General features: G+C 40.0%; 1 protein-coding gene across 1 annotated transcript in view; it reads right to left on the reverse strand.

Annotated features, from left to right (window-relative positions):
• Positions 1–1,018: 1,018 nt before the first annotated feature.
• Positions 1,019–14,057, reverse strand: part of UBE4B (ubiquitination factor E4B) — a 37,218-nt gene continuing 24,179 nt past the window's right edge. Inside the window, exons 18-29 of the mRNA XM_009289647.1 lie at positions 13,463–13,601; positions 11,044–11,143; positions 10,154–10,281; positions 9,673–9,771; positions 8,619–8,854; positions 7,735–7,861; positions 7,292–7,436; positions 6,071–6,205; positions 5,498–5,689; positions 3,035–3,209; positions 2,410–2,556; positions 1,019–1,980 (exon numbers count right to left, since the gene is read on the reverse strand). Coding sequence (XP_009287922.1) covers positions 1,919–1,980; positions 2,410–2,556; positions 3,035–3,209; positions 5,498–5,689; positions 6,071–6,205; positions 7,292–7,436; positions 7,735–7,861; positions 8,619–8,854; positions 9,673–9,771; positions 10,154–10,281; positions 11,044–11,143; positions 13,463–13,601 — 1,685 coding nt within the window. The 3' untranslated portion in view covers positions 1,019–1,918. The remainder of the gene's footprint in view (positions 1,981–2,409; positions 2,557–3,034; positions 3,210–5,497; positions 5,690–6,070; positions 6,206–7,291; positions 7,437–7,734; positions 7,862–8,618; positions 8,855–9,672; positions 9,772–10,153; positions 10,282–11,043; positions 11,144–13,462; positions 13,602–14,057) is intronic.

Genomic DNA, 14,057 nt, shown 5'->3' on the forward strand with positions numbered 1-14,057 from the left:
CCCCGTCCGATCCCCTCCCCCAGCCCACCGGGCGGGAGTGAGCGAGCGGCTGTGTGGTGCTCGGTTGCCGACTGGGGTTAAACCACGACACCTCCTCAAAGGTCAGCGCTGGATTATATATAACCTAACAAAATTCCCCCTGGAGCCTGTCACCAACTGTCACGTAGCTATGAATAGGTGTAAGAGTCACCCACTTGGGAACATTCATTAGTTTGAAGTATTACTGGTATCTGTGTGCACAGAAATTTTTCACATAATTTACTAAGTTATCACCAGATCCTAAATCGCTATCGGCAAACCTGAACAAAGCCACCCAATCGTGTATTTTTTATGCTTTCACTGACACACTTAAAGGAAAGACAAAGGAAACACTTTGTGCGAGTGTGTATCATTTATTGTAGTTCAAGAGAGTCAGGAATTGAACAGAAGACACAGCGAAAAAAAAAATAAAAGAAAAACAACCTTTTTTCAGACTTAATTTTAAAACACTGTGGTTTCAAATCCTTTTTAAAAAGGAAATTCAAGTATCATATGCAGGGGGCAGTAATACAAAAATGTTTGTGAATATTTTTTTTTTGTTTTTTTTTTTAAAAATGTAATTCTACATTTCCTGCACCCTTTCTGCTTTGGTAAGGCCAAGCCATGGATACAAATCGGTACGCAACATAAAAAAAAAATGACCCCTGCCCCAAACTGCAGCCTCCAAGAATAAAAGGATCGGCTCTCTGCGGACAAGCTCTAACGGCTCAGAACTGCTTTTCAGACTTAATTTTAAAACACTGTGGTTTCAAATCCTTTTTAAAAAGGAAATTCAAGTATCATATGCAGGGGGCAGAGTAATACAAATGTTTGTGAATATTTTTTTTTGTTTTTTTTTTTAAAAATGTAATTCTACATTTCCTGCACCCTTTCTGCTTTGGTAAGGCCAAGCCATGGATACAAATCGGTACGCAACATAAAAAAAAAATGACCCCTGCCCCAAACTGCAGCCTCCAAGAATAAAAGGATCGGCTCTCTGCGGACAAGCTCTAACGGCTCAGAACTGCATTTAGCACGTATCATATCTGCAGCATTAAAAGAATGGATTCTGTTTTTTTAAAAAGTCACTGAAATCCTGGTATTCCCAAGCATCTCATTCACGGCAGCTGTTTTAACATACTTCTACCTCAAGGCTTTTCAAAAATACCAGAGCATCTAGATGAACATAAAGAAAAGGGACATTTCAATGAATGGAAATTAAAATCCATGTGTGAAGTCTGCTTTTTGGAAATTATCCTTGTGTCTAACACCAATTAAAAACCAAATACGCAAATATGTGCAATATAAAAATACGATCCCAAGATTAACACTTTGTTGCAGGCACAGTTATCGCACAGAATATGTTCTTTTGAGGGCAGGGGAATGATTTCGATTTTCACAGGGTTTGTTTTTTTTTTTTTGCATTACCAAAAAAAAAAAAAAGACAGCAGTGCAGGTTTGATGGGTGGAAGAGGAAGAAGGGAGGGAAAGAGGAAAAAGTTACTTTAGCAGCAAATGTCCAAGGTTCTAACCACAATCAAATTAACGGGTATCTGGCTGTAAAAAATAAGGTTGAAAGGATGCTGCCCTGATCCATTCATCTTTGCTAAAATAATTCAGCTGTAAAAATTCCAAAATGTGACATATTGAAGGACAGTTTTGTAACATAAGCAACTTCCTAGCTTGTCCTCCATGTTATTGACCATCGTTATCACTTAAATATATGTACAAGAATTAAGCTGCTTCTCTCCTCGTCCACATGCTTCTGGTCACCACTGCAAGTCAGTGCCAGTGGGCGCGCTAATCCCATCAATCGCTTTCAAAGTGTATCTCCTCCATTACCAGAACGGCCCACGCCCTGTTCTTCCCATTGGCGTCGGCGTGCACTGCAAGGGAATTTTTAATGGTCAGCATTCTGCTTGTCTCTCATCCAGGCTTGGATTTGCTCTTTAAGTTCTGGCACTAGTAGTGTAAAGAAGAGAAAAAAAAAAAAAAGAATGATTAACTTAGCAGTTAAAATTATTTAGCAATACTACTGTAAGAAAGCTCCTCATGACCAACAGCAATTCCTTTTCTAGAAACCTCATCAGGAATACCTACTACTATTTTCTTCTCTATCAATATATTTGCTGCACAGCTTTGAGTAAATGAATTACTCATTTACCTACCGTAACAACATCCTTTAGCCCGGCAGTTAGGAAGGCAAAGGTGTGGGGTTTCCCCCCCCCCCCCCCAAAAAAAGGGAAAACAGAAGGAATGAACTTTTCTGTGCAAGCTGGAAGAACTGTTAACCGAGGCCTCAACACTATCTTCTGAAAGTTTACAGAACAAACTGCGCTCAAATTGCTTCCCCCCGGTCAACAGTTGCAGTGCTAACTGTCAAACCGATACCTGGTTCCAGCATATTTTCTGTCAGCGTCTGACGATTGAAAGGATCAGTGGAAGAGTTCAACAGATGCCTCAGGATGATTGACCTGTCCATAATCGTTCCGGATGGCAGCCTCACAGGATCAGTCATCAGAGTGTCCATAAGTGGATCTGGGGGCACAAGTGTCTCCTCGTTAAACTGAAAACAATAGCTACAAGTTTCATCTGCACACAAAACCACAGCGCGGAACTGATATTTGGGGTCCCCAATCAGGTATATCGCGGACGTTACAGAACATGGTTAAAATTAGCAGCAGACTTCAGCCTTTATACTGCTTTTCCCTTTCTGAACTGGGACTAAGCATTAGCTATTTTCACCCTGTTTTCAGATTTTGGCAGGTTTTTTTACTGTTTTAAAGTACACGTAAGCAAAACATGGATAGGAGTAGACAGTACAGTCCCAGGGATAAACAAATAAAGAAACTCTTAGCTCTCTGTATTTACTTCACTATTTAATTGAAATAGAGCAGGATGCAAGGCTTCATAAACAATACATAGTTTCTGTTAACATATACTCATATTTAGAATCAAAGTAACAAAACAAATCCCTCTTCTCCTAAAAAGCCAGTATTTAGAAAACTCAACTTGCCTCTGAATTCATCCGGAGCATCACTGTAATCAATTTCTGCACGGGCATTCTTGGCAACAATTTCCTCCACTTTCTCTGCCAGCAGTTTGAATTTCTCTATTGCTATGGTTGACTTGATGCCAGCCTTTCTCATCTTTGAGATGACCTCCTCAAAGAGCTCTTTACTGTAGGACCTCTACAAGCAAAGCATAAAAAGACAACTTTGCTGAGTTGTAGTATCCCAACACGCCATAAAAATTCCAAAGATCTTTTAATGCGTTTTTAAAACTTCAGAAGGAGGGATCAATGAAACCTCAACATTACGTCAGACAGAAAAGTAGTACGTAGGTAACATTTCATCTAGCACCAAAATGTCAACTTTGGGGTAGACTTATGCTTTTTTACTGGTCATCACTACCGTAGGACTGTTCAGGACCAATAAAAAAGGGCAACATCACCTAATCAAAATGTGTAAGACACTTGGAGAGGCCGACTGTAATGATTAGGACTGTTCCTTAGACAAAATATCTGTCTTGCCACTCCTGTCCGTATTCTTGTTCTCACAAGTCTTGGCTGAAGATACAGTATAAAATGAAAAGTTGGTTTTGATTTCTTAACTTCTCTGATCAAGGCAGCACTGGGAAAGAAGTGATTCTCTCTCCTAACCCAAACAAAAACAAACAAAAACCCCACCCCGTGATGTTGCAGAAATAGTAAGGCAACTCAGAGGGAGCTAATACTTGCTGGAAACTCGCCAACTGGTGCAGCAAGAACTGTACAGCTACACGGTACAACATTCAGAGACCAAATGCACATCCTATAGCTTCAACTGAAGCGAGCATTGCTTTCATGTCAAAAAAAGAAAGTTAGGCGAGGACTTTTGAAAGCTGCTATGTTCTAAAGACACCACTTTCTTTAAAGTTCACAATGCCGTGTTTTGATATAAGCCTTTTAATAAAAATCGTTATTTACACGGCAGTGCAAGGCTGAATTCAGTGACAAAACAATACACGCTAAGGCTCACAGATTTCTATTTTCCTTGGGGATTTTAAAGTGTTCAACACAGCCCCACTTCTTTCATCTACACTATACGGCACCAAGAAATACCATTCACTACTTAGGACGCGCAGTGCCCACCCAAACTCCTTTCTAGTCCACAGAGAACAGAACTATGGCAATATGCCCAGGGCTTTATAAACGTTTTCAGATTCCTTCTAATACGTGCTAGGATTTGCAAACGGGAGATGTATCAAAATGCTTTAGAGAGACTCTGCCATGATCAAGCAACTTTTTGTCTGTTTTGTTTTGGTTTTTTCTCCTAGTACCAGTAGCCATTAACCAACTGTGCACTTCCTTGGTGTTTCTTTCCTGTCACTGACAGTTTCCAAGATACTAGTCACTCCCCCTCCTTTTTATGAAGGGCTACTTTGTTAATTAAGCTTTATTCCAGTTCCCACACCCGCAGGCTTCTTTCTTTTTAATCCCTATGTCATTGCTGTGCATTTTGCTGGGGCTAGCATCGAAGAATGAATGACGGATAACATTCTCATTTTCATATATACTGAACAGCATCAAAAAATACACTGCATGCTCACTATACACATGCAAACACAAGGTCTGTTTCAGAAGTGTTACTGATATCATCTGCAATTATCAGAACTTAAATAATTACAGAAAAAAGATCATGAGTTACTCTGATACCTCTGCTTCACTAGACATGCAAATACAGCTTCATGTATTGTAAACCAGCTTCCACTAGAATTTCAAGTAGCCATTGAGAACGTTTTCTTCCTCTGGCTTTTGAAAGGTTTGTATTATCGCACAGAGGCATGGAGAGATGCGATTCAGTAGTTTGACAACTTCACAAGAACACAGAGGTGAGCGATAGCTTATCTACATTAAGTATTAACATTCTGCTCTGAAGACTACCACGCGGAGTTCAAAGGTGTCTCAGGTATGTTCCGTTTTGCCAGTTTATTACACAGCCATTTAATAAAGTGATATAAAAAGAAATACAATTTGGAAACTGTTAGTCTAGAGAATGAACTTTGGATTGTTAAATGAGGCTCTTACTCTCAGTCCCAGCTCTGCCTGTTTCGTGTGTTCTTGATGAGGGAGTCAAAACTCTTTGTATGCTTCAGTTTGCCCACTTGCAAAATTAGGACAAAGTACTTCTGCTAATTCACAATGAGGCCGGAGCTAATGAGCAACTAATGCTCAGGAAATTTCCCATGTGTGTGAAGTGCTATAGATGTTTACGTGTGTCTATAGGTTTGCAAACACTTTGAAAACGTACCCATCTACAAAGAGCAGACAGAATACAAACAGAGGTGATCTGCTGAAAGAAAACAAATCGCAAGCGTGTATGACGGAAACCGGGTGGCAGCACAGAAGCGAGATGAAAAACTCTTCTAGAGTATTCCGCAAAGTCCTGTTGGTCCACAGTGCTTTTGCCCTTTCCCCTCTCATCTTTTTGGAGCTCACCTGATCATCAGCAATTGCTTTAGCAAAGCGAGCACAATCTAGCTGCAGATAAATGTCAGTCAGTTGGTCCAACAGCTTCTTTGGTTCAAACCCGTATTTCTCAGGGTTTTCGACTTTCAGGTCACGGCACTTGGGGCCACACAGTTGCTGTAAGTTAAAGTTCAACATAGCAGCCAATCGTGGTCCAAGTTCCTACAAGACCAAAGTAAACACAGATCATGGCATGAAGGCAGTGATAAAGAAGATTATTACTAGATTTGCATACAGCAAGATCAGGAATTATTAACTAATAAAATTATCATTTTGTAGGCTTGCAGGAAGTGTCTTTTCGTTATGCATGCTTTCCATTAGTAAAACAATACAGTGCAAACAGCTGTCTAGAAGGACCACACCATCTCAGTGACTCAAGTAGTGCTCTTGACATCAAATAACTTCAACAGCAATTAGATCTCAGTGAGTTGGAGAAAGGGGAGGAGAATGGAGACAAAGGGCTACCAAATATTTCCAGGTTATTATCCGACAGTAGAGATGTTAGAGAAGCTAGAAACCAAGTTAAATCTGAGCAGGACTTACAGGTCTGAGAAAAGGCTTTTGAACCTGCTTGGTAAGGATATGGAACATATCAACAGTTTCTGTTGCCAGGGCAAGGTACGAACGAGACACGCGCTCATCCTGAGCTAGCTGTGATTGCCGAGCCTGCTGCTGATCCTAGAAAATAAAACATTCAGTGGTTACAAGTCCACAGAATTTCCTACATCATCACCCATCAAAACCTTACCAGCCATAATGCTAACGTGATCTAGACAGACAGAGGAACAGATTGCAAATCAAATCCAGATGCGATACATTTTTTTATTTAAGGTACAGCTCACTTTTACTACCCAATACTAAAGTCTACACCAGTTTTCCAGAATTCTGCAACACTAAAAAATGAATGCAAATGGTATCACAAGACTCCATGGCTATTGAGTCTGTTTACATCCTGTAACTGCTCCTCACAGCTGCAGAACTGGGTTACGCTTCCTCTCCATCCAAATGCCAATACTTCAAAAACCAGCTTGGGATCTGAGAGTCAAGTGAGGTTCTCTCTAATTTATGCACCTTACTTCATCATAAGTAATAAACACTCCACACTGGAACAATCTGCAGATGATGTACCAGCTCATTTTGTCTCTACAGTAATGGCTTTACCTTGCTAGTAGGCACAAACAGGAAGAAAGGCTTCAGAAGAGCAAACCAGAACAAGTTTAACAAACAAGATATTTATAGCTTTTCTTTTCAAACTTTTTTTTTTTTTAAATCAATAACTTCAAAATAGAAATACCTGACATTGGTGGGTCAACACACACAATTATTGTTTAATCAGGCTAAGGTCTGAGGTATAGGACTCTAACTGTCTGCATCAAATCTACCCAGGATCAATGCATTAACAAAATAAAAGCTTCTATTCCTTGAAGTCAATTCAACTGGCGAGCATCTTCCAAAACCTCCTTCAAGAAGGTTGAAGTCTCAGCTTCTCCACTTAGAATTAAGTGCGCAGTTATTTAAAGCTTTATACTATTTCCACTTCACACCACACTCTTTGCCAGCCACAACATAACTACGCAGAATGATGTTTTTTGCAGAATGTCATCCAGAGTGACCACGGCCATACTGGCAGCAAGAAAAAGCATCGAGAACTGCTTCTCATGAGCAGCTCTTTGGTGCTGCCCCTTATTAAAAAGTTTTTTTAATGGTCTTGTATTAAAAAATTAAAAATAAGTAAAGGGCACTTTGAAAAACAGCTCTGTTCACCCTGGGCAGCAGGTCCCATTGTTCTTTATTCTTCATCTCCTCTTGCACTTCATGGATACGTTTTAGGGACTCCAGACTCTCATCCAGCAAGAAAGTTGTGTCATTTATCAGCATGTTGATGTAGCGAACAAACTGCTTCCCAGAGCTGAAAACATTGAAACACAGTTATCACGGCAGAGTAGATGGGTGTGCAGACCAGACTGCAACCCCAGCAACACTCCTTCTGCACTGCATATTTCGAATAACGATCCCATTCCCCAAGCCAAGTTGATTGTGGTGTCCAGAGCTCAGTTTAGAAACACTCCAGTTCTACTGGAAGGGGCTGCCATTTAAAATACAATGGAAAGCAGCATCACCCATTCCCAATGGTAGTGACCTCCTCAGGTCACTGTCTGAGCAGCTTGCATGACAGTAAGCAGCATTACACACGACTTCTTACTCACTTGAACTCTTCCATAAATGTACCATGGTGAGCTATATTCTGCCAGAGGCTTTTGAAAATGGTGCTGATGTGGTAGCGGATCGTAAACTTGTCATAGAATTCGCTAGTGGCTCCAGTATGTTCAACATCTGAAAAAGAAAACAGATCCCAGAACTGAACTCAAAACTCCTTCCCACCAGGATTCACCTGCAACACGCTACATTTCTCCCTTACTGTGTCCAATGTGATGAACTTCAAGCACCGAGCTCTAAGAGATGAAATTCAATTCCCATTCAGAAGTTTCCATCTTAATCCCCATTAAAAGAAGAAGCACCGCCCATTTTCTAATCCAGAACCAACCTCATTTCTGAAGAAAAACCCTCAGAAAACAAAACTTCCTGTTCTACTCAACTCCACTCTGCTCTTCGTCCCACAGTCTAAAATTTCAATAAGAAGAAAACTCTGGGAACACTGAAAAAAGTTGTTTCTATGGGTGCAAAGCCCTTCTCAAGCATCTGAATCGACAGAACTAGCAAAACCACGGTCAGAAGCTTTAAAATCCCAATACTCCCTTACAAAACAAACAAAAAACTTCCAGTTTGGAATCTAAACACCACAAAAACAATTGTCACATCAATCTACAGTGCTAGAGCCATCACTTCACAGCAACTTGTGGAAGCACTAGAATTCTCAAGGTTCCATCTAATGCTATTTCCCCTGATTCCCAAGCCACAAAGCCTCATCTTTACAAGACCCAAGATCTACCTGTTTTTTTGTGGGTTTTGGGGATTGGCTTTTTTTGTTTTGTTTTTGTTTTTTTAAAGGTTACAACAACTAACACAGCCTTTTGCCTTATAATACTCATTGCTTACTGTACACTCAGTGAACTATAGACAAAGCACGCACCTGTGTAAAACTTCATCAAGGAGGGGACTAACAATTTAGTGGAGAGAGGATGATTCTCAATCATTTCAAAGAACTTTTGTGTCCGGGGCTGAACAGCTGGATTTGTCATGAACATCACTTCCACCAGCTTGGCTACTAAGTAAGGATTTCGGATGTAGTTCTGGTTGCACAGCATCACAACAAGGAACGTCACTATGTCCTGAGTACAGGGCTCATAAAGCACCTGAGGAGCATATCTGAAAAGGAGGAGATAAGGAAAACCAAAATTAAAAACCCTGTATTGTCTACAGAAGGTTTATCATGTACATCAGGTAAGTTCAGATCACTCGTTAGCAACAGGAAAAGTTCAGTCATTTTATCGTAATTCCCCATCTTTCTCTGCAGAAACTAGATTCTTACTCTTCCAAAAGGCCTTGCCAGCTGTTCACCGGAAGCTGAATTTTAGCCGGAAACACTCTCATTTTCTTTTGTTGCACATCATAGCAAATTTGCTATGAAGTACCACTATAACAGCGCCTCAGGAAGGCAAAAGCAAACATCTCCTCATCACACAACACAGCAAAGTCTGAGTTTGAAGGTACATTTTCAGGAAGAAAGTGATCAGCTTCAGAACACCAGGATTACATCTGAGGAATATTCATGCCCATCTAAACTGCTAAAACTATACAAATGCATTTCGTCCCAGCAAATTTATGGGGGAAATTTTCTACTTATTAAGCTATGACTTTTTAAAAGTATTATTCTAGTGATGATTCAACATATCGTGAGATCAAATGGACTCAGCAAACTCCAAACCATAAAGAAAATTCTTGGCGGGAGGGAACCAAAAGACCTTCAACTTTCTTCCGAGAAAAAATTAGGTTAGAAGGAACTCTGGAGCTCATCTAGGCATTATATCTGCAGCAATGTCTGCCAATGCCATAATCTTGTTAAAAAACAGAGCACTAACAACAGAATAGCTAAGAGACTACTTTTGCACCCTAAATTTGTGTGCGCACCACCTGTTACAGGGGTAAATGGTAGTACAGATTTCCTTTAGTATAACTTTACTTACTGTACAATAAAAAATAAAAATTCAGCAACATCTTCCACGTAAAACTCTGGCAACGCTGCAAATACCTTCGGAACTTCAGGAGTTAAAGGCAATTTTATACTGTAGAATAAAAGAGACAACAAACAGGACAGTAAAACAGCAGGGTTAAGTAGAAAGTGTCACCAGCTCTCCTATGGAATTCTCCTGTGGGAACACTACAGAAGTTCTGATGCTGATTTTTTAAAAATCCATGTCAGTACTTCAAGTGTACTAAACATACCCGAGGGTTGCTCTGCCTCCCAGCTGAACCTTAAACTATAAATAAGACATATTCCATTGCAAGAATGTATGTCACTGACATAAATAAAGTAGCAATCACGTAAGAATGCAGACACTGTAAGACAAAAAAAATTAAAATTCTAGAACCGCTAAATTCAGTAAACGATCTAACACGATCTGAAATATCCTTGATACAATTTACACAGATAATCCTGACACTCACTTGGGATAGGCAGGGTCAAGAATGCGAAGCATCAGCTGAATCACCATGCCATAGAAATTCAGACATCTCCTGAGAAAGTTTTCATCCAGCAAACCAGCATCTGCACAAGCCTTGCACCTCACCAGTTTCTGCAGAATATGCATACAAAAACTAATCCAGGGCAAGACAACATAAAAGGAAGGTCAAGCCTATCCAAGCTAATAAATATATCTGTGAATTATGACAATTATACAATGGTCTCGTCTTAAAATATGCTCTTATTTGAAGAAAACAGGGCACTTAAGCCCCAACATATCAAGAAAAACACGCGCATAATTCAGAATTGCAGGGACAGAGGAGCCTTTTACAAGCTTTATGGGAACAATGAAAGAAATAACAGAGGTATCAAAGTGGGAAAGCGTGCAATTAAAGTCATTTTGGTGATACAGCTCAGAAAACGTGTGTCAATTTACATTAGGAAGACCTAAGCAGGACAGACCTTCAAAAAAAAAAAAAGAGGACCCCAGCATGCTCATCTTTGCAAGAATTCTACATGAGATTAGGGACTCAAGAGCTCCATCTCCATCTTGGGCACCGATTGTGCACGCACAGCTACCCCTGAACAAATCACAGTCCCTTTGCTTGTTCTCTCTCCAATAACAATAGTATTTTCTTCTTCCTGAGGAATACTGCCTAAGTTGATCTTGGTGTTACTTTGAATTTTAAATTCACCATTAGTGTTATATTGTATCATGACCACCGTCTAGTGCAGTGCTCACATGGTTCATAGATTCAGAACCACCGTTTTCAAGAAGCATCAGTGGGAAGTTGCATGTAAACATTACAACACGAAGTAAACATACAGACAGGCTGACAAAGGCATTTAGTTGAGAACTGAATCACTTACAAACCTTAAGCTGTGTCTTGCAACGTTTCAGCATTTCTCGATGCCTGGTAGCCAGAGGAGAATCCTTCCACTGACTTTCATTGTTTTTCAAATCTTCAACAGTCCTGAAAACCACACGCAATAATTGGTTGTCATGACAGAGGGGATATGTACTGCCATCTACAAGGCATTTCACCTACTTATCTGCTAAATACCGAGGAAATATTGAGAAGAGTGGGGAAAAAGCTAATCATTTTCATAGAAGTTACCCATCATCATAACAAGAAAAATAAATTGCTTTTGTAAATGCAGGCTGAACATCTGTACAGTGTGCACTCAAAGGCACTACATACACTAGCTCCAACATACATGCCTGTCGGACAAATCAGACCAGTGCAAAAAAAAAAGATGAAACACAGAAGGGATCTATCCTGCTTGACAAACTAATTTTACCCACTGTATTAAAAAAAGTATTTTCCTTTTTTCAGACTGACGTCTACAGTCACTCTAAAGGAAGGTTAAAAGGATGTCATTAAAATTAACCCTAAAATTAACTCTAACACAAAGAAGGGCTGATCCAGTTAACGATGAGATATTTAGAGATCTCATTAATCTTCTAATATCAGAAAGGAAAATGGAAAACAGACCCAGCTAAGGAGAAAAAGGTGGCTGACAACAGGACATGTTAGAAACACCTTCCCTTTCCCAAGAAAGGCACAAGTCTGCATCCTGTGTATCTTCCCACTTTCCACCATTGTAAATGATTTCTTGCAGTTTTGTTCTACCCTTCTCATGCTCCACTCCCCATAAAATTCAGGTGTGCAGAGGAGTACAAGACATGAAGAGTCTATAGTCTCCCTGTCAGCATAAGGACCGGTAAATCAAGGTGGTTGATATGACCTCCCCTCCCTTACCTATCTTCTCACTCTGCCCCACAGAAGAGAGAACTTAAACATACATTACACACACCATTTACATGAAAAAAAATCCTACGTATTCCCATACCTTAATCCTTTTTAGGAAGGGCAGCCAATTAGAACAAAACTCAATATACTGAACTATATAAATATGGTCCCTTTTCATCCCTCTTCTAAACACGAATTGTTTTCCGCATCAATCTCTGCCTACAGCAGGAAAATATCCAGTCTAATTTCTTTATTACCAACATCTAATTACGTTGCCCAGTGTTGCAAGCAACTAAGCAATTCATGGAAAATGCTGAACACTAAGCTCCTATTGATGTCAGTAAAAGCCAAGAGCTCTTCACTCTGCACTGTTAGATGGAGATTGCTGCATAAGCAACTCCTTCACAACAACTCTAAATAAGGAAATAGAAGCAATTCCTTTTTCAAGCCAAATGTATGGCTTATTTACAAGTAATCCACAGGCTGCTTTATATGAAAATACTTTTTTCTTTAAGATATACTGACTCTTCTTGGTTCATTCTCCGCAGCTTCCCAGGTTCTTGGCCTGCATGTGCTTTAACAACTAAAAGTGAAATCACTACGAATGCAGTCCAAAAATCCTGTAATGTACTCATGGTATTACTGCCAAGGAACATTTACCAAAATGTAGTGAGTGCAGTTATAAACAATGGAAAATACTGATGATACAAAAATCTGTTCTAATTTTAACAGAGTATTCTTCGAGGTTTAGCAACTATAAAAGTCTATTTGCATTTATGCCAAGAGAAATAGAAGACAGCAGTATCTTCATGTCAACATCATAACTTTTATTTATAATTTAAAAAATGGTAAATCACATGCTGAATTATGTGTACATCAACAATATTAAGAGTTTACTGCTGAAGGCTCTCCCCCCCCCAGGGAAGAGTTTACCTGAAGGCTTCCCCCCCCCCCGCCCCAGGTACGACAAGTTATCCCACCTCAGAAGCCAAGGGGAAAAAGGTAAATATCTTCTGGGACATACAAAACAGCTCAGGCACAACTAAATGTCTTGTTTCTGGAATCACAAGTCATCTACAACGACTTGATTATCAGACATAACTTTATATGCACTCCTAGAGCTATGTCAAAGAGCCTGAGGCGCTCATGTCCACATACCATCAACCACACCACAGATTAAGTTAAAATAAACAGTGTTAAGTAATGTCATGAATCCTAAAATGCTCTGAAGATAACTCAAGTATCTTTTAAAGAGAACGGTCTCACCAATTTGAGCTGCCTTGTGTAACTAATCTCTTCCATCCCACTATTATTTGAATTTGCAATTCAAGCCACAATCCCTGAACATAAGCAAAAATCCATAAGGGCCAAAAGCAGCAGATTAACAAATAGTTAAGACGATCTGTACTCAGCAACAGTTTTACCCAAATTGTCATTCTAATGTCTGTTAAGTTTGTAAGACTTGCCATCATGGTGAGAAGACGACATTGCTAGGATGCTAGGACTCTCAGAGGCACTAGATAATTAACGACTTCTAACCTGTTGAGTTCCCTGATGGCCCGCAGTCTACGTATGTACCGACGGCAGCTTGGCAGGATTGAGAGATGATGGGCATGCAGGGTTAGGAAGAAACATTCTGTTGGGAATTTCGGCTCAGAAAATGGAGACGGATCCCTGTCTAGAAAACAAACAAAAAAGCAGTATAGGTGAATAAATTCAAAAAAGCACTGCCTTATCTAGGGGCGAGACCTTGAGCTCAACTTTCTCTAAAACAAATAAGAGCAGACAGCATCAAGAAAAAACATTTAGGAATAGGGGAATTATTTGCTGGAATCAAGTACTTCCATGTACCTCCAGTATCAAAAACAGAAGGCAGAGTAAATGCTTAACATATTGTCCTGGTTTCGGCTGGGATAGAGTTAATTTCCTTCCTAGTAGCCGGTACAGTGCTGTGTTTTGGATTTAGGATGAGAATAATGTTGATAACACACCGATGTTTTAGCTGTTGCTGAGCAGTGCTTACACTAGTCGAGGACTTTTCAGCTTCCCATGCTCTACCGACTGAGCAGGCTGGGGGTGCACAAGAAGCTGGGAGGGGGCACGGCCAGGACAGCTGACCCAAACTGGCCAAAGG

The sequence above is a fragment of the Aptenodytes forsteri genome, unplaced genomic scaffold, assembly GCF_000699145.1.
Source record: "Aptenodytes forsteri isolate BGI_AS27 unplaced genomic scaffold, ASM69914v1 Scaffold61, whole genome shotgun sequence".
Classification (NCBI taxonomy): Eukaryota; Metazoa; Chordata; class Aves; order Sphenisciformes; family Spheniscidae; genus Aptenodytes; species Aptenodytes forsteri.